General features: G+C 43.3%; 1 protein-coding gene across 5 annotated transcripts in view; it reads right to left on the bottom strand.

The window, feature by feature from the left end:
- The window catches only part of LOC138285015 (protein Aster-B), a 405970-nt gene that overhangs the window by 158312 nt on the left and 219878 nt on the right, over positions 1-27780 (bottom strand). For all 5 annotated transcript variants that reach the window (XM_069224429.1, XM_069224431.1, XM_069224428.1 and 2 more), the window contains 3 exons: positions 23197-23281; positions 20683-20786; positions 19497-19592 (listed from right to left, as the gene is read on the bottom strand). In XM_069224429.1, coding sequence (XP_069080530.1) covers positions 19497-19592; positions 20683-20786; positions 23197-23281 — 285 coding nt within the window. The remainder of the gene's footprint in view (positions 1-19496; positions 19593-20682; positions 20787-23196; positions 23282-27780) is intronic.

Below are 27780 nucleotides of genomic sequence, written 5' to 3'. Positions count from 1 at the left end.
GGTATGCAGAACTGGCATTCCTCAGAGGGAGATGCCGAGCCCCCTGCCCCACGGTCTAGCTGGCACCTGGGGCAGGCAGGAAAATTAGCTATGCAAGAGGCATGTTGCATTTCCAGGCTGGACCAGCCTGAAATGAACACAGCCTCAGGAATTCCGCCATCTTGGCAGAGAATTTAGGAACTCTGGACAGAGTGATGCCCACTTCCCCTAAGGAAATGGTCATCTAGAGGCTGCAGTGGCCCCAAAAGTAAGTAGCTCATTGCTATTTCTATTCACTCCTCTTACCGCCCCCTAAATTGAGTATTTAAGGGACCCTCTGATACCAGTACCTCAGATTTTCGCTTGACACAAAAGAAGGAGTGGACAAGAAGCCTGCTGAGCCCGAAAACCAAGTACTTGGTGCCAACCCTGCTAGCCTGCATGCTCCACCCGACCCTCAAGGAGCAACTGACCTGTCCTGCTGCTGCAGCCTCCAGGAAACCGGGAGAGCTGCCAGTGCTAGGGAAATAGCCAAGAAGTACTCCCTTGGGAGCAGAGGAGCTGCTTCCCTGCATCTGCAGGCACCTAAAGAAAGAACTGTAAGCACCGGGACCACAAAAAACTTGATGCTGGACAGCAGCACTGCACCCGAGCCACCTAGCCCGAGCTGAAGTGGGCCAACAGTGCCAGCATGGTTCCCACGCCGTCCAGAGATGAAGCCCACTCCGAGCGTGCCCTCTGTGGGCTTCCCGATGGTGTCTGCAGCCTGATTCTGCAGACACCCTCTTCATCGCGACCGCCTCTGGTGATGGTGACCCGACGATCCACTGCACCTCTGTACCCGGACTGCAGAGAAGAGGACCACTGGTGTCCCTACGTCCCCCTGTCTCGTGAGACCTGAGCCCACTCGTTGGTTCGGCTGGACTGGACCCCCAGTCTGCACCTTCAGCCTGTATCTGTGGGGCCCCTCCACCATGACCGCTCCCGGTTACAGTAAACCTGACAGTCCAAACCAACTCTGCACCTGGGTGCCCCGATCTGAGGAGAACAGGACCACTGGTGTCTGTACATCGTAGAGCATCACAGAACTTGAACTCCCTTGGAGGTTTGCCCAGAATGGACTCTCAGTCCGCCCCTGCAGCAACTCTGTGGCTGGACCAATCCCCATAGACTTGCACGGACACCCAACACTGAACTGCACCCTGCACCTGGCACCCCAGTGCTGCCTAAGGTGACCTGTTGGTGTGGGCTTGGACCTTGCCCCACACTTACCCTAAGTCCAGTAGATTGTCCCATAAAGGACTGTACTATACCTATATGCAGTGTTTGTTCTTCCTCTATAGGATAACATTACCGCATCTGAAAAATGCACTGTCAACTTTTGCAAACTATAAACATTCATAACTCAAAAAGTACTCACCTGATCCTGGTGATCTTGGTATCAAAGTTTATATAAAAGTATGTGTCATTTTTATGAATTGGGGTTGGATTTCTTTATTGTGTGTGTCTCACTTACTGTAATAGTGTGTGCCTTACATGCTTAGCATTACCCTCTGATATGCCTATTTGCTCGATCACACTACCACAAAAGAGAGCATTTGGGATGAAATTTGTGCCTCTGTGATACCTCTGGGGTTTGTCTGGACTCTTTGCACAGTGTACGCCATTTTGGTCCACTATATAAAGAGCCAGCGTCCTACAGTATGTCCTTCAGTGGTCAAAGGATATTATCAAGTCCCAGCATACTACCAAAGAATCATCACTAAGCAACATGGCTGCGTCACCCAAGTTGGCACAATGCCGATAATGACTATTGCCTCTGACTGCCATTAAAATAAAGTCAACCCTGGTACCACTAGTCTGGAGTGTGTTGCATGTATTGCATAAGTATTACACTGAGTTTTTGGTGATCCAGCTACAAACAAGTTCATTCTTTCACATGCACTGTTGAGATTCCAGAAAATGTTTCAGATAACTGAATATTTGTAAGTTTTTAACTCTGATCGAAAATGAAACAAAAAAATGTTTTGCAAAAAAATGCTTTTCAAGGTGGCTGCACCTTGTTGAAAAACAAACATATTCTTTAAAAAGGTAGAGGGTTTTTTGCAATACATTTTATCTGTGAACCAATTACCTTAAACACAGACATGGCGATTCCTAATGCTGTTCTGAAGAACGCTTCCACATAATGTAGCCATGAGTCTGCCACAGATCAGAGATTTCAAACATATTCAAGGAATGCCTGCGCCAGTGTCAGAGTTTCACTACAGAAACATAAAATACAAGTGGGCGGGCCCAAACAGATACAAAGATATATCGTTTTACAGCCTTAATACACAAAGAAAAATGGATCTGCTAGATTAATGATGCAGAATTTAGAGTCCCGAGTGTGAGAAATATCTAAAAGCTTGCTCGATGATTTAGAGCAGTTTCTCAAACTGTGAGTCGGACCTGATTTTTGATGACTTGTGAAAGTCTAAGCAATAAATAATGATGCATTTCTACATTTGCTGCTCTTCAAAGACCGAGGTCAAATGTCAGGCAATGTATTCTGTCAAATTGCTGCTTATGTTTTTTAACATGGGGATTGGTGTTTACAAACTCCTCTCACTTTGCAGTCATAGAAAGAACAGTGAAGTGAATTAAGTGACAATCTTGCTGGGGTACAAGGAGTGTGAAAGGAGAGGCTTTACAATGCCATTTTTTGAAACATTCCACAAAATGTAAATACCTCTAAATGAAATGCACACATTCAGCAAATAGGAAAGCAAAAATTAAGCACCTTGTTTTTGTAATTCTCATGAGTGATGGTAAAAAAGATTTTAATGGAATCAAAACCAATTAAGACACTTTATTTGGTGATGCGCAAATGACTAATATTCACTGAAACTCGATTTCCCCATATTATCATTTATGTGAAATATAGTTTTATCAGTAAAACTGTTTGTCTGTGCAAATTTAGTGACCATTTGAAGGAAAAGCGTGCTGACTGTAAATGGAAGTGTACTCCACACAATGCTTTGTTACATAAAAAAAAAAAAAATGCCCGCCTCATGTCCATTAAGCTAGGTGTGTCATGAAAAACGGTCTTCTATAAATTGGGGCATGGTTCTAAAAATATAGGTACCACTGACTTACACTATATGTTCTCTCAATTCAGAAGTATTAAAAGCATGCAGACAAAGTCAAGTTCAACTAATCTCTCATATGTAAAAATGCAACTAAGACTTTTATAAGGCTCTTAAAGGTGGCTGCGGTATTCACTTCAGCACTGAAGGACTGAGAAGCACTTTTATACCTGACCATCCAATTAAATGAAGACACCTGGGTAAGTGTAACATTATCTAGTTTTGTAAGTTTAACACCTAAAAATAATACTGTTGATAGCCTGGTTTTTACAGAGTCAAAGTATCTCAGCATTGAAGCACTACAGCCCGAGCAAGTTTCCCCAGAGGTAGGTTCTGGTGCACATCAGCGAACCGACAGTGAGCAGAGTCTGATATTGTGGGCAAGACAGCAGGCTTCCATGGTGCTCCTCAGGTCATGATGTAAGTCTTTGTAAATTCGGCATTAGGTCTAGGGTGCTTCTGGGTTCGGGTGGATGAGTCGATGCTCTGATTCCAAAAGTCACAACCTGCTATGCTTCACGGATGAACGTTGCTCCAGGGCGACATGCCTCTCTCTTCACCGTGGCTCCCACCTGACATAAAGGTGTCATGAAAAGCAGCACACAGGGTGATGCCTATTCTGGCTGACAGCAGTCTTCTGTCACAGTGATTCATTAAGGCAATGGCTCCTAATCTTCAATGTGGCCCCACATGGCATATGTGGGGGTTGTGAACAACGAAAACACATGCAGGTGGTAAGATCAGTGTGGTGGTCCTGACATTTGTGGGAAGCTGGCTCTTTGTCTATTACATCAAAATGAGGTATACTGTGCAAAGAGTCTAGGGGTTCCCTTATTAGTGGACAGGGGCTTGATCCTGTAATCCCAAGGTGCTCTCTTAGAGGGTAGTGTGGTTGAGCAGCCATAGGCTTCTCAGAAAGGAGTGTTAGACATTTACCATAGGCACACAGCTAATAAAAGAGCCACATGACTAAATAAGGACATTCACACCAATTGACATAAATAATAAGTATCTTTATATATATATTAGGCACCAAAACCAATACGATCGGGTTTGTACGTTTTGCAAGAGAAATACTTTAAGGTTTCAAAAGTCGACACAGTGCACTTTTCCGAGGCGCCAGTGTTGTCCTATGGAGGAAAAACAAATACTGCATAGAGGTATATTACAGTGACCTGAGGGACTTAAGGTAAGTATGGGGGGGAGGTTTAAGACAGCACCAACAGGTCACCTCGGGCCACACTGGGTTGGCCAGGTGAAGAGGTGCTTCTCCGCGTTGGATGCCCAATGTTATCCAATGGGGGAAAACATGTACTGCATTTGCATTCGGGCACTTCACAGCAACTTAAGGGACCAATCTCCTGGACTTAAGGAAGTAAGTATGGGGCAAGGTCTAAGGCAACACCAACAGGTCACTTCAGGAGGCACTGGGGCGGCCAGGTGCAGAGGTGCTTTTGAGCATCGGGTGCCCAATGTTATCCTATCGGGGGAAAACATGTACTGCAATCGGGCACTTCACACTGACTTACGGGACCAATTTCTAGGACTTAAGGTAAGTATGGGGCAAGGTCCAAAGCAGCACCAACAGATTACCTCAGGTGGCCCTGAGGTGGCCAGATGCAAAGGTGCTTTTCAGCGTCAGGTGCTTAATGTTAGTCAATGGGGATCGGTCCAGTTAAAAAGAGGCTACAGTTTTGGACTGAGAGTTCAATCGAGCTGAACCAGCAAATGGGGTCAGTTCTCACAATGCTCAGGGACGTAGGGACACTTTAGGTCCTCTTCTCCACAAGCCAGTGGCAACAGCTGCAGAGATGTCTTGAGGCCTTGGATTTTGATCACTGGGAGCACTTGGGGTCGAGGTGGCCTGCAAACAGAGGCTACAAGTGACGTTGGTGAGTCGAAGGTGGGCTTAGTCTCTGGAGGGGCGAGGGACTGCGCTGGCACCGTTGGCCCACTTCAGCTCAGGTTAGGTGGTACGGGTGGGGTTGTGCTTTCCAGTGTCGGGATTTGGCGGTCCAGAGTCCTCTCATGTCTCTTGAGGTGCCTGCAGGTTGCAGGGAAGCTGCTTCGCAGTTCCAAGAGAATTCCTGGGTCTATGTTGAAGGCAGGCAGTTCTCCCAAGCTTTTGGAGGCACAACAGCTTGCAGGACAAGATGACTTTTTGGCAGAACATCAGACAGGCCAGCAGGGCTGATGGCAAGTCAGTTGCTTCTTCCTCAGTCTTTAATTTTGCACCTCGAGTGTCCTTCTTCTTTGTAGGTCAGCAGGAGTCTGATTTCCTGGTGCCAGGGGCTCCCCTAAATACTGAATTTAGGAGTGTTTAGGGAGTGTAGGGCAGTAGCCAATGGACTACTTACAGCTAGGGTCACTAAGCCCCCATGTGACCATTTCCTGTGGGCATAATCCTGTCCCGGAGTTTGTAATTCTGCCAACACCAAGATGGCAGATTTCTAAATGTTAAGTCCATATCAGGTAGCTCACTTTAGGTGTGGAACTGACCTGAGAGGGGACACACCTCTTTGAATACTAAATTTTCTGCCTGTCCAGACGCCAAATGGGGTCTGGGGCAAGGAGGTCAGCATCTTTCTTCTGAGGGATGCCAGCTCTGCATACCAAGGGCGGTGGGCTTGCTTCTTTGAAGCCCCCTGGCTTGGAATTGGATTTGCAGATCATCCTGTTAAGAGGGGTGTGTCAACAGCCCCGCCAGAGCAGGCTTTGTTCTCACCCTTGAGGGTCAGAAACCTGTCTATTGGTGGCAGGCTAGTTAAAACTAGTGAGCCAGCACACGGGTAGAGGGCAGGTTTTTGGGAGGCACCTATAAGGTGCTCTCAGGGTGCATGTATTAATAAATCCATCACTGGCATCAGTGAGGGTTTATTAATATGAGATGTTTGATACAAAGCATCCCTCTTTTCAGTGAAGGCATCACGTAGCTGGGGAACTCGTACTGACCAGTGTCCAGCACATGTACTTTAAATGGCTTCCCTGTTTACTCTCTGTGTCTGAGAATTGACAAGGATACCGCAGGAGCATAACTGCTCTTGCAGATATGTCCTCACATGTAATATAATGCTCCCTGTTTTAGGGCGGTAAAGCCTGCTGTAGGGTTAACTTTCATATATTGCAGGCTGTGTGTCATGTTGTGTTTTTACTTTTAGCTGCACCAAGACAAGCGGCCAGCAATGGCAGTCTGCCTGTGCTAGGTGAGGGGTCCCTGAAGGTGGCACAATACATGATACAGCCCATGCCCCAGGTACCAGGGGTTCCATTTACTGGGGACTTACAGGGGTGCCAAAGGTATGACTAATTGGGGAACAATTGCACAGTTTTAGGGAACGCGATGCAGCACTGGGGACCTGGTTAGCAGGTGCACCTTCAGGCAAAATTGCATAAAAAAACAGGCAAAAGTGGGGGTGACTGTGTCAAAAAGCGGCACTTTCCTTCAATGTTGACCAGAATCTTACACTTCACTTCAGAGATCGACTTAAAAGGATCCCCTTTGGACTTTGCTCCTGCTAGGCACTCTCCTCCTCATCATAGGATCCTCTGCTCTCACCAGGCAGGCAGATGTTGGTTATCCAGGCTACAAGGCAAGTGGTCTTGATTCTCCTAGGTGATGTCCCCTCACCCAGCAGGAAGACTAGCAGTCCTTAGTATCCAGTCCTGGATGCAACAGGCAGAAGTCATGTTGAGCTTCTCCATGCTGACATACATCTACAGTATGACAATTCTGGGAAGCTCAAGCTTGCATTTTATATAATCAGTTTTCAGACACATGTGACTTCGCTTCTTAGTCTTTGAGGTTTGTGTGGTGAGAGTTGCCTGCTTTGATGTGCCTACTCCTGTGTTCTCTCCTTTGTACAGATAGCAGTCTGTCACAGCAGGACCGACTTCACTCTTGATATACCCACACACAGGTCAGTCAAGGAAGTGACTAGAGGATCACATCTTGATGTCAGCCTCAACGATATATGCCTATCAAAAGGTTACAAAGACCATCAGTCTTTATTCATTATGATTTCCTTAGGAGCCTCATTTTCTTTCTTATATGTGCACATGCCCACTGACCAATTACCTTTTCAGAATTAAAGAACCCTCTTGAAGAGTTCAAGAGATTCTGGCTCTCCTTCCTCCACCCAGTGCACGGGAATGTAGGCAATCCACAAATCTTTCTGAGACTCAACAAGCCTTTCCAAGGCACTGGGCCTCCAATATGGAACCCACAGGCCTCCATGTACTGAACCACACACAGACACACAGAGCTGCATACTAACATGATATAGGCCAAGGGTGAGTAAGGTACACAGCGGTGGAACTTTACACTTATGGTCTGGTAGGGCTCACTACAGTGACACAGGTAAAAAGTTCACTTCTATTATTCACTAGTACAAAAACTGTTTGCTGCCACCACCTTGCTCGTGCTACTAAACTCATGGGAAGGGAAGCAGCCCTTTAATAAGTCCAGGATAAAGATTTGTGCACCCCTCTTGGTCTTAAAACCACAATCTGTGAGACAGGTCTAGGTCATAGCACACATACATGACCCCGTGTTTGCCCATGATGGAAAATCGGTGCCAAAGATCCAGATATCACTGCAACTGGGGCACTCAGGCCAGGGGTACACATTCATCAATATGCAGGTGACCTTTCCATCCCAAAAATACTTACATAAAAATAACTAGGTTTCATGTAAAGTGGTGCATTAAAATGTTGATTTGGTTCTAAGGCAGCAATTAATCTCTCATACTTGTGTTTCAGTTCTATTAACTCATTCACAATGTTGAAAAATAAATATAGAATGGCACTTGTGGTGGTGGGGGGTCTTTTAATACCTCTCTCTTCCAACAGGTCTTGTAGATTTCAAGATCCCAGAACTTATGTTTATTGTCAAAAATGATAAAAGGTCTTTGGAAGAAACCTAATAGCATGAACATTAAAAAAAAAAAACTTAAAATGTATGGCTTTATTTTTTCTTTAGCATTTTTTAACCATGCAATTGAGATTTTTCCCCAATTTCAGAGTGTCAAACATTTATTACTCTCAATGATCCTATAACAGTCAACAGTGGCCATCCACACACACCTCTCCTCTCTCTGCGCATTCTCAGTTAAGATCATGGTTTGGGTGTTGCATAAGGCTATTTTGCACAGGAAGGGAGGCAGAATCAATTGGATAAGAGGAGTGTTTAATTTGTAAAAATTTAAGTACAGGGGCCTAAAGATTTTCTTGGTACCCAGTCACTGATGTTGCCCAATGCCATGGCTGTCAGATACCAAGGCTTCCCAGTCTTGATTCCACCACAGGTCTCTTTCATCCATCGCCATACACACCTTTTAGCATTATCTTGCTCTTGTTCATTTTTTCATCCTCCTCCTTTTCTGCCTATTTACTTTCTTTCTCTGGGTCATAATCTGATGATAAAAATAAGGCTTGGTGCCAATGCCACCAAATTGCAACCATCAACACAAATTAAGCATTGGATTAAACCATTATCGCTTGCTATGCCACAGTAATGCTATGTGTGTATCTGTGCCGAAGCCCAAAGAATACTACATTTGAGCTGAGGGTGCCTCAGTTTTTCAAATGTTGACTGTAAATACCAGCTGGTGAACTAGAAATATTTCTATAACGTGTTGATTGAGTGGAGTCCATCGAAGATATGACATTTTCCAAACCATGTTTTAGTGGTTTGGAAAAATATGTTTAGACTGACACCGCAGATGTGCAGTTGCTTCGAGCTAGAGACAGTTAGTAAACACTCGCTATAGATGGGCATACTTTAAAGTGAAAACACTTACCTCTAAATGCAAAAGAGAAATATTATTTTAGCTTTTCAGATGCACGTTTGGCAGAAAAAACATTTGGACAGGCAATCTTTGCTATGCAACCTTCTTGCTCCACAGTGAGTATTGTGCTTTGTCAAGAAGGCATGAGAACAATATGTTTTGCATTTTGATACTAGAGCTAGCGTTGGCTTTGGGAAGCATATATTCTTGGGTATTAAACTGAATAATATTAAGCAGTCAACCTTGATTCATGAACAGCCACTCTATTGTGCCCCTGCTGAGCAGCGTAAAAACTTCTATCAACAACAGGCTCATGAATCTGGCCAAATCTTGGAAATTTGTATTTTTTTGTGTGATATAAAGACTGCAGTATTCATAGTTCAATATGCACCAACAGTAATCTATGTTTTCCAAGCCACCCATTGCCTTTAAATTATCTGCTTTCATTTTGCTTCTAGGCAGGGTGTTATCAGTTTGAGAGCTGAATAGTGTACTGCTTTTAAAATTCATGTTGATCCCATGGATGGTGTTTGTGAAAAGAAGTCCAACCCTCATCTAAGCATGTCTTTCTTTGGTTTAGGTGGTTGACTGGTTTATAGCACATATATTTTGTTGCCTGCTCTGTTACATGTTATGTAAATAAACTACCTGTTCTTAGGTACAGTGAAGATGTCATATTTACATTTTTCTTCCACGTCTCAGGCATTGCACTTTTTGTTTGGTGGAAACCCATGATAGAGCTGTCGTCCATAAATCTCCTTCGAGTAGATGTCACAATCGAAGAGTCAACTGTTGGGTGCCCTGTGAGAAAGTGTAGACCATGCTGAGTGAGTTAAGAGTCTTTTTTAGCTCAGTGCTCTGCTCTGCTCTTGGCCTGATCATAGCTGATGTCAACATGAACAAGTTACTTAGCTGCCACCCTCGCTATGCAGGTTAGTGTGATGTAGGTTCCACTGCTACACAATGACCCACCATTTAATGCTGGGTTGAGAATATGACAAGATTTCCTCAGGATTAGCCAACGGACGCCAATATGAAACAAATACATCTGATGTAAATCGATGCACAGCCTAATATAATGACAGTGTTTGTGTGCTACTACAGTTGGACAAACCTACTTACTTGATTCTATTGGCTGCATTTTGCCCTGTCTGCAAAGGTTATCCAGCTCCTCTTTAACCTTCTATCTTAAACTTATTGCTACCACTCTCATAATCTGAGTAACTGCTTTGTTCCCTTGTTTAGCCTAATCTTGTGGAAAAAAGCTTTCAATCATTCTAAATATTTAAGAAATAAATCTTTAAATTCCATCAGTTCCCATCTTTCACAGATACTAAGCTGCTGGACCTGAGAAGTGGCATTAAGATCAAGCTAAATTAATATTTTTTTTTATGTGGCACCCTAATAAATCATCACCTCTCTTGGTGAGATTTGCTCTACTAGTGTCCTCTTATCAAAAATAATCTCACTCAACACACACACACACGAAAATCCTCCCTCCCCATCATCCTTCCCCATGGTGTAATTTTCATATCCTCCCGTATTCAATCTTCAACCATCACTTTATTCAAATCACCTTTCCCAAATCTTTACCCACTTTTGTGCTCCTTTCAATTTTATTATCACTAGGTACCAAATGTTGTACTCTCTTTGTCACTACTAAAACATCATGCAAAGTTGCTTTCCCTTTCAACCAGAACTCCTCTCTGACTTTTGGAAGCACTGCATAAACTGTTCTCTTGAACATCCCTCTAATACCAGCATAAACCAATCTCTTAATCCTCTAGTGTGTTTCCAATATCAAACGACTTAGCTAATTTCCTTAGCGTTGTAATAAAGCATCATACAAATTCTACTGGTACTTGTTTTAAACGATCAAAGTGATGGTGTTGTAGAACCACACTAAGTTTAGGCAGATAGTGATTGCTTAAGGTCTGTAGGCAAATTTCAAAAGCACCCAAACTGCTTTCATTGTCCCTGGAAGAGACGTTCTCATATATATATGGACCTAAGCAAGGCATTAGGAAAGATAACTCTGTATCTACTCCTTTAATGTGTATGTAAATCCGATTGTGGTAGGAGAGTTTATGCTTGGCATTTCATCACACTAAAATTACAGAAAAGCAGAAGCTAACAACACAGACCGAATATTGTCTACCACCAGTATTTGATCTAGTTCCCTAAAACCAATTTCATACCACATACGCCAAGAAATGGTAGTGAAGCAGCTGTCAACCCACAAACAAGCTCTCTCTGTGATCTCTAAAGTGATAGCAAATGTTAGTATGACTCGTCACCCAGGCACACCTAAATGTGCAGACGCAATTGACCACAAAATGTATAACACATGTAATAGTCACAATTTTTAGTCAATAATTAATAAGTGCAAAATCAGCAACATCACCTTGCTTCTAAACAAATGGTTCAAACTGATCTTCCACAGCTGAACTAAACCTGACAACTCGCCCCATATTCCAAATGTTTTAAACTGAATGGGTTTAGAATAGGACCTTTGGGTCCGATTTAGAGTCTGCACTGGGTAATCTGTTACAAACATGATGGCAATCCTTTCTTCCATATTACAAGTCCATTATATCCTAATGTACTTGTTATAATGTGGATGGGATAGCCATCATGTTTGTGACAGAGTGCTCATCAGTCAAACTCTAAATAAGGCCCTTTGTCCCTAAACCACAAAACAGGCAACTTTACCTTCACCCAGTCTCCTCCTTGTATATTCATCCATGCTACCAGGCAAGTTATTATGAAATCCAAATGGAGGAAAACAGTAACAAAATCTCCCAAATGGAAGACAATTGTACCCCTGTAGATGTCGATCTCCTTTGTAAACACCTCACTACTGGCTCAGATCAAGGCCATTACAATAAAGAGTGAGAGGCACAGCTCCTGCTCAAGTTAATAAAGAACTATAGGATGTTCAAGAAAATGGGTGCCATACAGGGGATGCACTGTGCTTCTATTAACAGTTCCATGGGATGAGCACAGTCCCCATGTCCGAGCTTGAGTCGGTTGATTCCTCCATCACACTGCACAGACTTTAGCCTGTTCTAACGGCCACCAGCCAAACAGTGACATAGCCATTCCAAACTTGAAAAAAACACTTTCATCCACTGCAGAAAAAGCATTAAGGGAGAGCAACCTAAAACCATATATATGTATGTCAGTGCTTCCATCACTTTTCCGAATAATTCTGGATACTAAACCTTGTTATTTGTGCCTGACAAAACCTTCAAATTCAGCCTATGTGTTCTCTGACATTGTGGAAATATTGGCACTGAAAAATAACTGACTAAGAGCTAGCTCCTTTTTGTCAGTGTTCAGATCATTAAGGTTACAGGACATGAGTCAAGTACTCAACATCTCCACTAGACCTTTTACAATCTGCAACTACGAGCTTTACTAGTTCATATTTGCACAATCAACAATACTTCTGGTGAAGTTTAGAATCGTTGCCAATTCCATGACGTTTGGAAAGTTACCCTGTGCAAAATCTTGCCTGTTTTCCTACAAAACCTAGAAATCGTCTGCAAAAATTGATTTCAATGATTTTTCCCTGAAACATCTTGCTTTGTCAGGGCATTTGTCTAAAAAGCTGTCAACATAGCAAAGTTATCAAATCTTTATAAAACTGCGCAAAAATAAGCATCATTTCATACTCCTCCGTGAAAATATAACATACCAAATTAAAGCATTACTCAACCCTGTAGTGCATGATTGTGAAAAGTGTAATTCTAAGACTAACACAGGAAAATGTCTGGAATCCTCTACCACTGAAGGCAACAAAGGCATCAAACGAATTGAATGTTCTCAGTGGGAGAAAGAACAAGTTAAATGCAGAAAAGTAGAGGCAGGGTTCCACTAGTAAATGATCCTTGGGGTAACAACACAATAGTGTCTGTGAGACATAGATGATAGGCGGAAAAAATACTTATATTGAGAGGACATCTCATAGTTAGATGGTAGTTCAAGAAGGGCCAAGGAAAGAAATGAGCATCATGAACATTTTTGTAAAAATGTTATTGTTCTTCTTCTGTTCAAATGCAGGAGGGGGTAAATGCCACAGCATGGATCCCTGATGAGTGTGGTTCTTTCTAAAAATATCTGTTTTTTTACCACAAAGAAAATGAGATAAATGTTTGTCTGTGGTGCTTAGTAAATGCTATTAATTGTTACTTATGAATCTGTACAGAAGATGTAGACAGCCAAAAGAGAAGATTGTTTGATGGACCATGCACAGTAATTTAAGTCTCATAAGTTTTAAATTGGAGGCTAATAAAGTTGCATTCCTTCATGTCTTTACTGATGAGGTCTCTGCGCCTCAAGCCAAGGATCTAATGGGCACCTTTACCCTGGATTTCTTGTAATTATTTAATTTTTGAGGCAAAGTGAATTTGGCGTCAGAGTAAACTAGGTTCTAGGAAGGGATTTAAAGAAGTAAGTATGTGGGAAGAGCTGGCGGACAGGGAAGAACAGGGCATGCCAGTGCTAAGGGCCAAATGATGCTAAGGTAATTGATGCTAGTAAGAAGCATCTAACAACATGAAAAATGAGCACATTACCTAGTATTTTTTATGCTCTATGATCCCCTAGTGCAAAAAAAAGAGAAAGGATTAGGTTTTGTTAAACCCCATTAGGTTTCTTTCACAGCAACCCTTTCAGTTTTGGTTAAAGATCCCTCACCCACCAACCTAGTGGGTGGCATGCTTCATCATTGGTGTCCTACCCCAGACACTTAGCATGTAAAGAGTGTACTACAACGCCTGCTTACAGCAGAGCTGGGATTTTCTTGGGTAAAGAAGTGAAGTTAATATTGTCTAACGGACACATTACAAGAATGGTATACTTTAATTATGGTAAACGTGGCCAAAGTTAATAACAGTGGTGGATGTGTGTTGCGGGAACTATGATCTCTTACAACCATAATGTGGGTCGACATGTTTCAGCCATGTTGTCTCAGCTGCCAAAGGTAAGTGTGGCTTTCATCAGGACCAATTTTTTTGCGTGCGTGCTAAGGCATGCAATAACCACACGCAGTGTCAATTAAAACTTTGTCTCCATTTGAGATGTTTCTGGTCTTTGTCCTACTCTGTTCGAGTCTCTATGTAAATCATAGGGATAGACAGAGACAAAGATTTCACAATATACTGTGAAAAATGCACACACAATTGGGCATCCAACTTGTACATATGTGCTCCGCATGCCATAAGTTCTAAGTGAATGGAACCTCATGGACGTAAGCTTTTTGGTAGCCAAATGCTACTGTAGGTTTTCCCGCATGCAACTCAGTAGTGGTGCATAAAGTTTTCCTACTCTAATTTTTATCATGCAATGCACTCTGGTGTTCATGCAAATCAGACAGTTACCCTGTAAATTACCTGCACTGTAAATCCTCTATATTATTATAATTATCAGTAGACAAACAAACATTGCAATATAGTGGCAGGGTGATACATATGCTTATATCGCTTCTACACCCATGATCTTTAATAATGTGAAAGTGCCAACCACACATTGTGAACACAGCCGTTAGGAACGACTCTTAAAGAACAAAACATACTTCCTTACAGATCGCTTCTTACAGCATGGAAAATCAGGGGGGGCAAGCCCTGTGGTCACACATTATGTAGAATAAAAGGCACAGTTTGTAAACCTGCATAATAACAGAGTCAGAGAAATAGTCAAAGCTGGCCCCCCTCCAGCACTTACTTTGTCAAGGGGAGTCACCTGTAATGTTACCTACATTCAGCCTCCGGAGCTCCACATATTTACTCTGTCTGAAGAAGCACCACATTACATAGGTGGAAAAACAGGTGGAAAGGCTCATTGTGTCTGAGGCCCCAGATGTGATTTTTTTTGCAAAGTCATACTGGTAGGTGACACTCGGGCTGGCCATTTGTGGGCTTCACACCGGGTCAAGGTTGTCAGGTGCCGAGGTTACTTCAGGGGTCAGGTCTCCAGGCTGCAGAGTCCTTGTTGGATACTTTGTTTCTCAGCAAGTCAGCTGCTCCCAGGAGTCTGAGTCTTTTCAGAAGGCAGGCAGGCTTGAGGTTTCTTGAAGCTGTAGCTGCAGAACAAGCCTTTTTGTGCAGAGTCCGTTGAGGTCAGCAAGCAGGCTGGAAGGGTTGGTACCGGGTCAGCTGCTTCTTCTTCCTCTTCATCTGCAGGGGTGACTCATATTTGTCCTTCTTCTTCGTATGCAGTCAGGATATGCGTTCTATGGTTCAGAGGTGCCACCTAAATACCTAATTTAGGGGCGTTGCAGGGAGTGCCAGGGAGTGGCCAATGGGTTGACCACCTTTATGGTGACTGCACCCTTCTTAAGACCACTTCCGCAGGTAAGTGGGCATAATCCTAACCCTAGTGGCCTGATTCCTTTCCAAATAAGATGGAGGAACTTTAAAAAGTAGTGTCGACTTCAGCTCATCCACCTTAGAGGTGGGACTGGCATGAAGTGGGCAAACCTCCTAATCTGCCTAATTTTCCCACCTGTGCTGCCACCAAAAGTGGGGTCAAGACGGAGGGGTTGGTCATCTCCACCATCTGGAGAGACCTGGGTCACATTCAAGGGTGGCTAGGCCTTTGAAGCTACCCGCCCAGGAATGTCCATCCTGCCTGAGAGAGGAGGTCACACCTCTGTCCAGTGTAGGCTTTTGTTTCAAGCCCTTGAGAGCGCTCGCTCTCACCTTGGAGGGCCAGAAACGCATCTGTGGTGGCTATACTGGTCAGGACCAGTCAGTTAACACACTAGTAGTTGGTAGGTTTTCAGGGGGCACCTCTAAGGTGCCCTCTGTGTGAATTTTTTAATAAATCCCTTACTGGGGTCAGTAAGGGTTTATTATTCTGAGATGTTTGATACCAAACATCCCAGGATTCAAAGAAGTCATCATGTAGCTGGGGAACTTGTGATGAAAAGTGTCCAGCACATGCATTTAAAATGTCTTCTGTGTGCACTTCCTATGTCTCAGAATCTACAGAGACATAGCAGGGGCATATCTGTTCATGCAGATATGCCCTCTCATGTGCCTGGATGCACCCTGCCGGAGGGGTGACTTACACCTGACACATGCAGTGTTACGGGACCTGGCACACAGGGGTCTACAGTATGCAACGGCAGCCCTTGTGTTAGGTGAGGGATCCCTGAGGGTGGCACAATTGGGGCAGCAGCCCTCAGAGACTTTCTTAAGCACCCCAGGCCCTAGGCACCAGGTGTACCATTTATTAGGGAAATACAGTAGTAGCTATAGAGTTTGCCAACTGTGCAAAACAAATGTGCAGTTTTGGGGAAAGAGATGTGGCACTGAGGACATGGATAGCAGGGACCCAGTGGACTAAGAGTAAAAATCACACCAGAAACCAACCACAAAGTAGAGGGGTGACCATGTCAAAAGAGGCACTTTCCTACAAAAGCTCATAGCCCTGAGGTTCCATCCGCTTGAAACTTATGGCATGCGGAGTGCATATGCACAAGTTGGATGTCCTGTTGCATGTGCATTTATCACAATATATTGTGATATCTTTGTCTCTGTTTTGCCCTATAGTTTACATAGAGTATTGAATGGAGTAAAACAAAGACCAGAAAAATCTCTAATGGAGACAAGGTCGGGAAAGTGTGTGTGGTTATCACATGCCTTAGCTTGCACGCACAAAAACTGGTCCTGTCGAAAGCCATACTGACGTTTGGCAGTGAAGACAGCATGGTTGAAATATGTTGACCCACATTATGGATGTAAGAGGTCATGGTTCCCTCAACACACATCCACCACTGTTTTTAAGTTAAATTAAAATTAGGTTTTTAATAATAAAATAAAAAATAAAAAAAAACAGGCTTCAAGCCCACCCATCACTTACCTATACTTTCCATTTGGTAGGTCTAATGTCACCCTTTTTTCCTTGCTTCTTATTGTTCAGTTCGCCACCTGGTTTCACTCTGCATGTCTTCCTGCTCTGCTTTCTGTTCGTGCCTTGGCGTGGAGCTTGGCCGAAGTACAGTTTACGATCACTCAGCAAAGGCTGGTAGTCAGTATCCTTCCCCTCGCTACACAGTCGGAAGGTACTATGTTTTTACCAGCTAAGGCAGCGCCTCATTAATGTCTTTGATTGCTAAGTGGTGGCATGTGAGTCCAGGGCACACCTGATCCGTCATGGGACAGCTCTGTAAACCATCGTTACCCGTGGTTTTGTGCCCTTTGCTTACCTGCCTTGTTGTCCAGCATGCACTGATCACTCACTCAGCAGCTGCCACAGGCCAACAGGATTACCACTATGCCTGACGCAACGAGTGAGTGTAGCCTGTGCAGGACATGCACGTACCACAGCACAGCTGGATCTCACACAGTTACCGCAAGCATTCATGTGCACATTAGCCCCACTACTTGTTTGTTTACACTCACTGTGTGTCCCCTCCTCACCCCGGCAGCCACTGCACCGTGGAGAAGTGTGACTGACACCTGCCTCACAAGACCCCATGCAGAAACAGGCGTCCTGTGTTAAATCCATGCACGGCTCTGACCCTGTCTGCCCCCCAACTCTTTGTGACCACTGACATCCTCCAGGACAAGCACTGTGAATCCGTGTAGCACTGAGGGGTGGTCTGAGTCCACGTCTCATACGACCTGTTTGCACAGCACTGTGCACAAACGTGTGTATTAAGTATGCTGAGTGCTCGTCATTACTGACCTAGTCTGTTTGCATTGTGAGACCCCGGGTACTGCGTGTGCAGGTGGCACAGGGAGCCGAGAAACTGTGATATAGAGATAGATCATGTGATACATACACAGAGCTCTACCCTCCACTGACCGCTGTCTCTGTACACTCTGTCCTTCAGCACGGTTACAGCCAGACAGTGCAACATGAAGCGCTGTGAGTCCCACTGACAGCACTGAACTGTACTTCCACGCCCATGAGATTGCATGCACAAATAGGTGCACTGTGCATGTAAGTGCCTTCTCCACCACTGCTGATTCCATTCTGCTGACACTTTCCTCCTCCACCAGACATGGTCACACTGGGTAGCAGTGAGGGATGTTTCGAGCCTCACCCATAGCAGTTTTCAAACATACTTGATGGTACCTCTGCTGTGAGCCTTTTGCGTCTAGGAACACTATGTAGCTCATAAATTGCAAAATAGAAAATACTCTTAGGTAATGCAGGATGAAAACTTAAACAAACACGTACCTCACATGACAGTCAAAGGGAACCTTTTATAACTCTATGTATTGCTCTTTCTGTAAGGTATAGTAACTGCGATACCCTGGGAAGCCACCGTTTTCCGTGCTAAATTAACAATTACCAAACCATTTACCCCTAACATATACTGACGTTCATGGAGTGATATCAGACTTCCGATTTCTAGCAGCCATGCACAGAGGGAAAGCTGCCCTAAATTATACAGTGTTTTTTAATAAATGGCAGCAGTACGATTTCGTGGATCAATGAAGCTTGATCATTTGGGCTACCTGTAGATTTATAGTCTTACAGTGTCCCGAAGGTAGAGTGTTTTAAATAAGAACCACTTTCATTTTGTTTTATTTTTCTAATTGTGCACGGAGGATTAATTGGTTTGCCCAGGATCACAGGATGTTGAGCCAACGGCGAGACTCGAACGTGGTCCCCCAGTTCCAAGGTCAGCAGCTCTTCCTTCCTCGTGCATTAGCTGTGTTAACCCACCATATAAAACTATAATATTACAAGCACTGACAAAGACATCAGATCTCGCATAGGCGAAAACTAGTGCCTTTGCCAATGCATGTTGCATTTTGTCCAAGTTTACCATAATTGAAGTATATAATTCTGGTAAGGTATCTGTTAGACAATTTTAACTTCACTTCTTCACCCAAGAAAATCCCAACTCCAGTGTAACCAGGCATTGTGGTACATCCTTGACTCGCTAGGTGTCTGGAGTGGGATCCCAATGATGAAGTATGCCACCAACTAGGTTGATGGGTCTTTTACAGAAGCCAAAAGGGTCGCTGTGAAAACCCTGAGGGGGTTTAACTAAACCTAGCCCCTTCTCTCCTTTTTTCACACTAGGGGAGTATACAGCATCAAAAGTACTGGGTAGTGTGCTGTTTTTTCAGGTTGTTAGATGATACTTGGGAAAATAAGTGAGCTCTCTCTTCTCACTCTCTTTATTGATTATTCTAGATAGTTCGAAGCAACCGCAGGTCCAAGGGTATGCACAGCACTGCAGCACAAGATCTAGAAGAAAGTGCATATTGTACCTCCAGGAGAAGAAGCTGTATATATGGGTCTGGAGTGGAGAAAGTATTTAACGAGACAGCAGGATATTCAGTCAGTAGAGGGCCTAAAAAACAGCATCCAACCTAGGCCATGGAGGGCTGCATCCAAGCCAGATTTTGAAAACAACCACTAAGTACATAAACAGAGTCCATCTAGTTTAATTGTATGTCAATGAATCTTATGTGGATACCCTGAAAATCTACCCTGCAACCAGACCCCCTCGAACCATGTAGTAAAGGAAGAGGCTCATTGGATAAATGATCTAAGAAACAGTGGGCTCACTCTTTGGAAAACTTGTATTTAAGACACTAGTCTCACAGCAGTGGTGGGGGGGGAAACATACCTTTTCAGTGTCAGTGCAAAGCTGGATGGCATTGGGAATCAGTCGGGCTGTCTTTTCCTTCGTCATGGAGCAGATATCCTTCAAACGTACAGTCAACTGAGGTCCACCGCAGAGAAATCCAGAAAGAAAGTTAAAAAAAACCAACAGATGAGAGGGTAAAACATACAAAAACCCTGCAATGTATACTCTGGGATGAAGCACCTGCTGTGCAACACAAATGGTGTACTAAAATGCGTATCTGAAATGAACAAAAGCAAAACAACAGGCAAACAGCTAAATATCTGTATTGAGTTCCGTCACCACAGAAACTACAGCATTATAAAACTGAGTACCTCGAAATAAAATCAGTGTGCAAATCTTAAAGTGTAAGTAAAATGGGCTAACAGATGGGCTGCGATGTGTGAAATGGGCACCAGATCTCAAAGAAGGGTTGAGGTGTGTAAGATGCATACAAGGATCTCATGGGGTGTGAAAAGCTGAGATGCACAGGAAACTCAAGAAGGGGTTGTGATTGCGAGATCGTACATGTAATCCACGGCATGGTTAAGATGTTCAATCTAGTTCAGTATCAGAGGCACTAGTGTGTATGAGGGTGGCAAGGCAAATTCATGGAGAGTGTTGACATTTTTAAGGTTGGCCATGTTATTTCGGAGTTAAGATGGTGAGTGGGGCTAATGGATGAGGAAGTCCAAGCGGGGTACTCATGCAGCCTCATGGAGAGGTTAGAATATGAGAAACAAAAACTGAGTGAAAAGCTAAATGTTCATGGGAAGCTTAGAGGGTATTAAGCAATTTGAGACAGGCAAGTGGAATTCCCAGAGGGGTGCAGTATGGACTATACTGGACACTGAAGGTGGATTAAGGGCAAAAGGATGGCTGGGCACTGGGGGTGAAGTGTTAGGATGCATATCAAGACCAGAGAGATGATGGGAACAAAAAACTCACAGGGGGCCTCGGGTTAAGTGATTACTTCAGGAAATTCATGTAGGGATTATGATGTGTGGTATTTCACTAGTAGGTTCTAATATGTGTGAGGAAGAGAGATCATGAGGGGACTAAGAATGAGATGAGGTACAGGAAAGGTTAAAAATGTCAGAGATGCACAGTGAGCTCATAGGTTGAACTGAGATTTGCGTGAAGCAATTGTCCATAAGGGACACTGGAAGAGTAAGGAGCTTTTGCTCACCAGGGTTTCCCAGCGGAAAATGTTGCTGTAGAAACAGATCCAGTTCTCGGAGAGGTAGAGGCGTCCCTGCAGCAGAATGTCTCTCTGAAGGGCACAAGAATAATCTGCAAAGAGAAGGTTTGGACACACAGTAAAGAGCAGGGGGTCAGCGTGGTCTGTCAACAGCTCCCCTGAGCTTCTTTATTATTTTACTATTTAAAAAAATGACCAAGAATACCTCCTTTGTTAAAAAACTGGAAGAAGAGAACATATACATCATGAATCTCATCGCTGGGAATAGCTTTGACGCACTTTACGTTAGATTTGTCTTTTTGAAATTCTAAAGCAAAAAGAACACAGTGATGGATAGAATGCTTGAAGTAATCTCGGCCACTAACAATCGCTCGGGCCGCATCACAATCCATCAGGCTTTTGCCCACCATGCCACCTCAGCTTGGACCCAGCCGTATGCAAATCAGTCTTCACTCTGCTCCCCACGGGAACAGTCTGTCCAGGACAGGTCCTCCCTGTGCCGGAAACAAGAATCATGGTACCAGTTTCAGAGTATTATTCCTCATGAGCCAGGCTGGCTTGAATCCAGTGGCACAGTGAGGCCGAAACCCATGACTGGTTATACCTGGTGCCCTTGGGGTGGAAAAACAACAAGGTGATGGATGGAATGCTTCAATTAATCTCAGCCACTCGCAATCGCTCGGGCCGCATCCCAATCCGTTGTTTTTTTTACCACCATGTCACCCCAGTTTGGACCCAGCTATATGCAAATCACTCTTGACCCTGCTCCTCATGGGAACAGTCCCAGTTAACACCTCTTCAGGGCACAGGCTCTATGCCTCGTTAGACAGTGCAGGGGTGCCTTCTCTCCACGACCCACCCCTTTGTCCCTGCATGATCACGCAGCGGAAAATCTTCTATGGGTGGCAGATCTGCTTTATACTTTTTTCGTGCTCAGAGAACTGAGTTAAGATCTCAAAGTATTTTGCTGTAAGAATCACATACAAATATTGTGATCCTATTAGTTATAGATGGCTTGGTTCCATGATAAACATTTGTTGTCCCTATCACTCCAGTGCTATGTGAGAGGCTCCAATCATCTAGTTGAACAAATGATACCACCAGTTCAAAGGGAGATATCTAAAGTGAGGAGGTCCACTGTTGAAAAAAAAAGAGATAAAAATTGCCCTGCTCATCATACAAAAAAACCTTTTTAACAATGCAATACAGAATTTCAGTATATATGCTAGATTTCTTTTTTCCTCGGGGCTTTTACCTATTTTATAAACTGTGACCCATGGCTTTGTAAACAATTAGGGTTTTAAACAAAATACATTTCAGATCTTTACAAAGTTAATTGAGCAACACATGCTACTGCAGCATATATTTAAAATCTGCATTTGTGTCGGTGCTGTCATCATTATAAAGAGGTGCCACATAAGGTGGAACATGTTGTATGGGGCCAATGATCACTAAATCTTAGTGAATAGTCCTACACCAGATGATCTTCAAAATCTTTCACATTCCAGAAGCTGATCTAAACAAACTTTTATAAAAGGTGATGGAAATATTGCAACTTAGCAGGAAAAAGTCATAATATTACTGGCAGCTAGCAGTATCCCAATGGCGCAGAGAAAACAATTTAGTTATAAGTCTTACTACTCATCATAGAACGTTATTGCCTTGTCTAAGGAGGAGCACAGTGAACCTGCGCCTTTCTGACTGGATGTTGGTACATGCCATATTTAGGTTGGAAAACTTAACTGGCTAATGTCATGATATTACATGTAGCTATCAGTATCACAGTGCACGTGCAGAAAATACAGCAGTCATGGGGGAGCATGGGGTGCCTATCAGTGCTTGAAATGGAAAAATAGAAGTGGAGGTACTCTGCGTCAGAGTACCTGCTTGTTTCTGAGAAGTGCCGGTACTCTCCAATTAAAAGTATTACGTTTATCTTGAGAAGAGCAGGTACTCTCCCTCCCAGAATAAAAAAGTGCTGGTACTCAGTACCGGACAGTGCCGGCCCACTTAAAGCACTGGTGCCTATCATACAACTTTTATCACCTTCGTTCTGCTATAGACAGGGCCAGGAACGGACTAAGATTTGGTACTGTAAAATGTATCCCATCATTAACAGGAAAACAACAGTGGCCATCTACCTTTTGAATGGATAATGTCAGTGTAGGACACATGTTGGTTGGTAATACTTTATTGGCAGAATGTCCTGTGAGAAGCCCTAACAAGTTTCATGAATATTGGTATCTGGAGAACGCCAGGCAGCTTTCCTAAACAGCAGCACAAAAGGCGAATTATATTTCACTGACTTCAGCTACACAGAAGAAAAACGTCTCATCTCTAGAGGTTCTCCCTCCTACTTATGTAACTTCAGATTACAATGTAAACATCTCGACATAATCAGGAAGTAAGCAATGACCCTTGAAACAGAACTAAGAGAGGGTTAGGTTTGACTCAGGAAACATCCCCTGCTTCACAGGAAAGGAAGGTCTCTACCTTACTTACCCACAATGAGGCGCTCTGTGTCTGGGAGCTGTTTGAAGAGCTTCCGAAAGTCTTCGTTCCGTTGCTTGTACGTTGGACTTAACACCTGAAGAGAAAGAAATACATGGGATTAGACAGAGGGGCGGATGAAGGAGACCCCTCTCACGCTCTCTCAAATAGATAGAACGACTAACTAGGCACATGGTCATAGCATAGAGACTAAGACAAGAGCTCTGGGTGTCACTCTCAAGTGCAAGAAAAATTACAATTATTCAAGGCAAAAACTTGAGGTCGGGTAGGAAGCTAAATGAACAGGAAAAAAGTAGGAAAGCCTGAACAACAGGGATGAACAATCACAAACAGGTTGACGCAAAAAATTAGAGGCCAGACTACAACACTGCCGCAGAAGGAGCGCTCTGGAGCCTTGTGTAAGGATGAGCCACTCTGAAGAAGTGCATAACCCTCATGAGAAGGATGATCATACAGGAAGCAGACGTCTACTGTACAACGGTCACAACTGGTGTGGCACTGCTGGCGGCAGGGCTGACTGTCTGCATGCTGAAATCTGGTGAGGCCTTAAATATTGACAGTGCTCTTTTCACAGCCTCAAGAGAAAATGGATCAGTGCTGGATGAGGGTGGTGATCAATAAGGAGGGTTAACCGTACTGACTGGGGACAGGACCACAACGGAGAAGGTGTGAGAACTTTTCTCGGGGCCCTGGGGCAGGCAGAAGTGCCCGGGCATATTGTTGTGGACAAGGTTGTTCAGCACTGATGTCGCTGGGGTCACACTACTGCTGCACTCTATTAGAGATGGTCAAACACCTCCTAATAGCATTTGAAACTCTCAGGTAGTGAGATCACGCGGTCAATGATTACTTCACGATTTGGAAAGGCTTTGAAACTCAGAATACAGTATAACACAATAAAAAGGAATAAATAACTTGAATGTCAAGTAAGTAGGTACAAATCGGTACATAAATATCGGCACTATTAAAACCATGATTTATAATAAAAAACCGGAAGTGGCAACCAACTTCTGGACCCGAGAAAGGCCAAAAAGTCAAAGATATAGAGACATATTTGGCTCTATCAAAACATTTGTGTTTTTGGTACTAATTAATGGGTTAAAGGTGCCCAACAGCAAAATATATTTTACAATATTACTACTACCTGTCCTCGGAGTTAATGGCAGTAATTGCATTTGCAGGAACTGGGTGAATGTATACACTTTTTAAACTCACAACTGTACCCAGGGGAGATCTGGTCCTCGGTAAAGAGTTAATTAGGTGTTCCACTTGATTTTCGAAGTGGCAGAAGGAGACCCAATGTATTTGTGCTGGTGCCCAGTAATGAGGAGTCACAGGTCAGGTTTTCTGGTTCCACGGCATTGCGGCCACTCGACCATGAAGTGAGTACAGTGGCTTTTACCATGAAACCATCAGTTGCCGCTGACATTTTCTGGTACCAAGTACACCCACCAGTCAGAAGCACTCACAAAGGACATCAAATTGCTTCTGGGTAGAACAAGGGGGCGTTGACCACTGGCTGAAACTGCAATATCTCTTAAACCAGAGAAAGTAGGACGGTGACGTGTTTGCATAGTTGCCATGTCCGCAGAGATAACTCACGGGCAGGAAAGAATGAGGGGTGGGGTTACCTCTGGCAAGGGAAATACGATCATATTGAAGGGAAGTGGGCAGGCTATATTTTTCACCTTCTGTGCATGCTGGTTTCAGGCAGGGGAGAGGAAATGAGTAAGAGTAGATCCATGCACAATGGAGACCACCATGATGTGCAGCACAAAGAAATGAAGTCCACTGGAATCCAACATGCTCTGGTCCACTAACTACATAGTAAACCCATACACCCTCACATTCAGTATAGGCACCGTTCATACACATAGCAGGCATTACAAAGGCCAAGGGTCAGTGCTTAATTTGTTAAAAGAAAAAATAAGTGGTGGGCCCAAAAATGTTCTTAGAAGGGCACTACCTAGAGTAAATTCTGACCAGTCCATTGTCATGGCTGGTGTCGTCCACTTCCATGACTGGCTATGCCCACTGGGGATAGACAGAAATTCTGGGCAGTGATAGAAAAGCAGGGAAGCACAGCAAAGGGCAATCGGCCAAAAACAAGTAGATGTGGTTGGCCACTGCCACAGATGATTATCTCTGCATGCCCTCTCCCTTAGAAGCCACATCCCGTGACACAGTGTCGGCCTACAAAGTCTTAAATTATAAGGGACTAAACAGACCTTTTATAGGAAGGAGCCGATAGGTGGCAGAGCCCACTGGAAGGACACAAAAAAATAAAACATAAAGGAAGAAACTACGCTGATCTGGTGGGATTGTTGATATAACTAGCAGGAAACATACAGGATAGTCCAACAATCTAGTAATTCCAGGCAGCACGCTGTCAGAAAGACAAATCCGTTATATTTTTAGTCCCACATTTGAGACAACAAAATTATTAAAACAAACATGTCTCCCTTATTCATTACATCACAGCAGAATCATCAAGGAATATCATAAAACTAGTGCCAATGTTTGTTATAACGGTGAGGGCCGAGCAGGGCAGCTCCCACAACAATAACATTTTACAAAAACCATGTTAAAACGAGACACAAATTGACAAAACCAAAGCTGGCCTCTAACATCAGACCTCTTGGCTTTGCCAACGCTTGTTTATTTTCGTGTTTTCCATAATCTTGTAGAAACTGGTCAAACTGATCTTCCATGATGATTGTTTTGGAAATACTGGTATGCATCAACCCATTTAACTAAATTATGCTTCAAAGAAAGGTATCTAAAATTCCACAGTATTTCAGTGAATCATTATTTTCCTAGTTGCATTGTTTTCTTTTTGGCAAATATTTTATTTTGAAAGCAAAGAGCCATCAATCTTGCTTTCAGGCTTCTGCAAATATTTGCATCTATTCAGAGAGCTTTCTGGGAGCATTTTATGTAGTGTCATATTGTTAAACTTTGAAAAACTTGTACACATTTGTATGCTGGAACCAGTGTCAATAGTATAGTCTGAGCTGATAACATTTCCTTAGAGTGCTCATCCTAATAATAAAAGCTTTGCATTAATGAATCTTAAATACAAGTTTCAACAGCATTAAAGTATAGATACAAATATTACCTTAAGGGCAGACAATTCCTTCCCAGGCCCACAATGTGACACTGTAAATTGGCAGCCAAAGGGTTTATGCTTCAGGGAAATGGGGGCGATTGGGAGTACTTGTCCCAATAACAAAATAAACATAAATCTTCTTGTCCAAATAACAAATAACAACAAGTCCTGGGTGAGTGGCACAGAGTGGACGGGTGTGGAGTGACATGAAGCAGGGTAGATCCTGAAGGGGGCATACAGTGGAGTAAAGAGGCGTAGAGTGGCCTAAAGTTATGTGCTGTAGAGTGGAGTGGAGAAAAGTTGTATACAGTGGTGTGGCATAGAGTGTCAGAGTGATGTGTCCTAAAGAAAAGTGTTGCAAAATGACGTGGACTCGTAGCGTGGAGTACAATAGCATGTTGTAGGGTGAAGTAGTGTAGTGTGTCGTGGAGTGGTTTGGAGTATAGAAGAGTGGAGTAAAGTATTGTACAGAGGAGGGGCATAGATTGGAGCATGCATTATGTGGTAGTGCACTGCCACTAAAGACAACCCATTGTCAATTAAAATGACCATTACATTTGCACAGATATACAGTTTCGCAGATACAACTATACAGCACACAAACAACAATGTGTAAGCATTGCACCCTTTAGTGTACTGATTAGTTTTAATCATATTAAAATATTTGTTTCCAGCAGACTTCAGAGTTACAAAAATGTGCTTTGTTTGTGCTTTTCTGTTTCTGATATATTAGGAAATATCTACATAGTTCATTTGCAGACATTTAGAATATAACGGCCTATATACAGAAAGGGAGCACTCATGGAACAATACAGTAAACAGCCTATGTTACAGAGAAGGACAATGACATGCTGAACAGCCTAAAAACAAATAAAGCAAGCAAACAGAAAGAAAGCAAATGTTAGTTACAAACCACAAACCCAATGGCAGGTAATGGGCAAAATGCATTCTTAGTCAGCTTTCAGAATGTCCCCAAGAAGTCTTTAGCACACTAGACAGCTGTGCTGTCTGGTAAGCTTTGACCTAAAAGGATGTTAAGATATTAAGACTATTTCAAAGGCACTTGCTAGGACGCTGGACGCAACTGTCAAACTGAATATTTTCTGTTTACAAAAAGTAGCTTTAAAACTCCTCTGTTCTAACACATGAGTGTTATTGGGGCACACGAGGAATATGAGAAAGTGTTTAAAAAGTAACAGAAAACAAATAAACACTAGTATTTTGGTAGCATATTATAAGTAATGTAACAGAACTGACTAGAAAAAAAGTTTATGGTATTCAGATGTAGGACCAAGAAAGGTGTTTTTTTTTGTGCTAGTTCAATGAAGAGAGTGAGGCCAAAATATCACTGTATGTGCTTGAAACTGATCTAAGAGTAACAACAAAGGGTAAGGAGTGAAGGAAGAAGGAATATCATGAATTACATTTTTTATAGCTTAGATCACAGTGTAAATCTCTGGTTAGGG

The sequence above is a fragment of the Pleurodeles waltl genome, chromosome 3_1 (genome assembly GCF_031143425.1).
Source record: "Pleurodeles waltl isolate 20211129_DDA chromosome 3_1, aPleWal1.hap1.20221129, whole genome shotgun sequence".
In the NCBI taxonomy this organism is placed as follows: Eukaryota; Metazoa; Chordata; class Amphibia; order Caudata; family Salamandridae; genus Pleurodeles; species Pleurodeles waltl.
The sequence above is the reverse complement of the archived record's forward strand: the minus strand, read 5'-3'. Positions and strand labels throughout refer to the sequence as shown.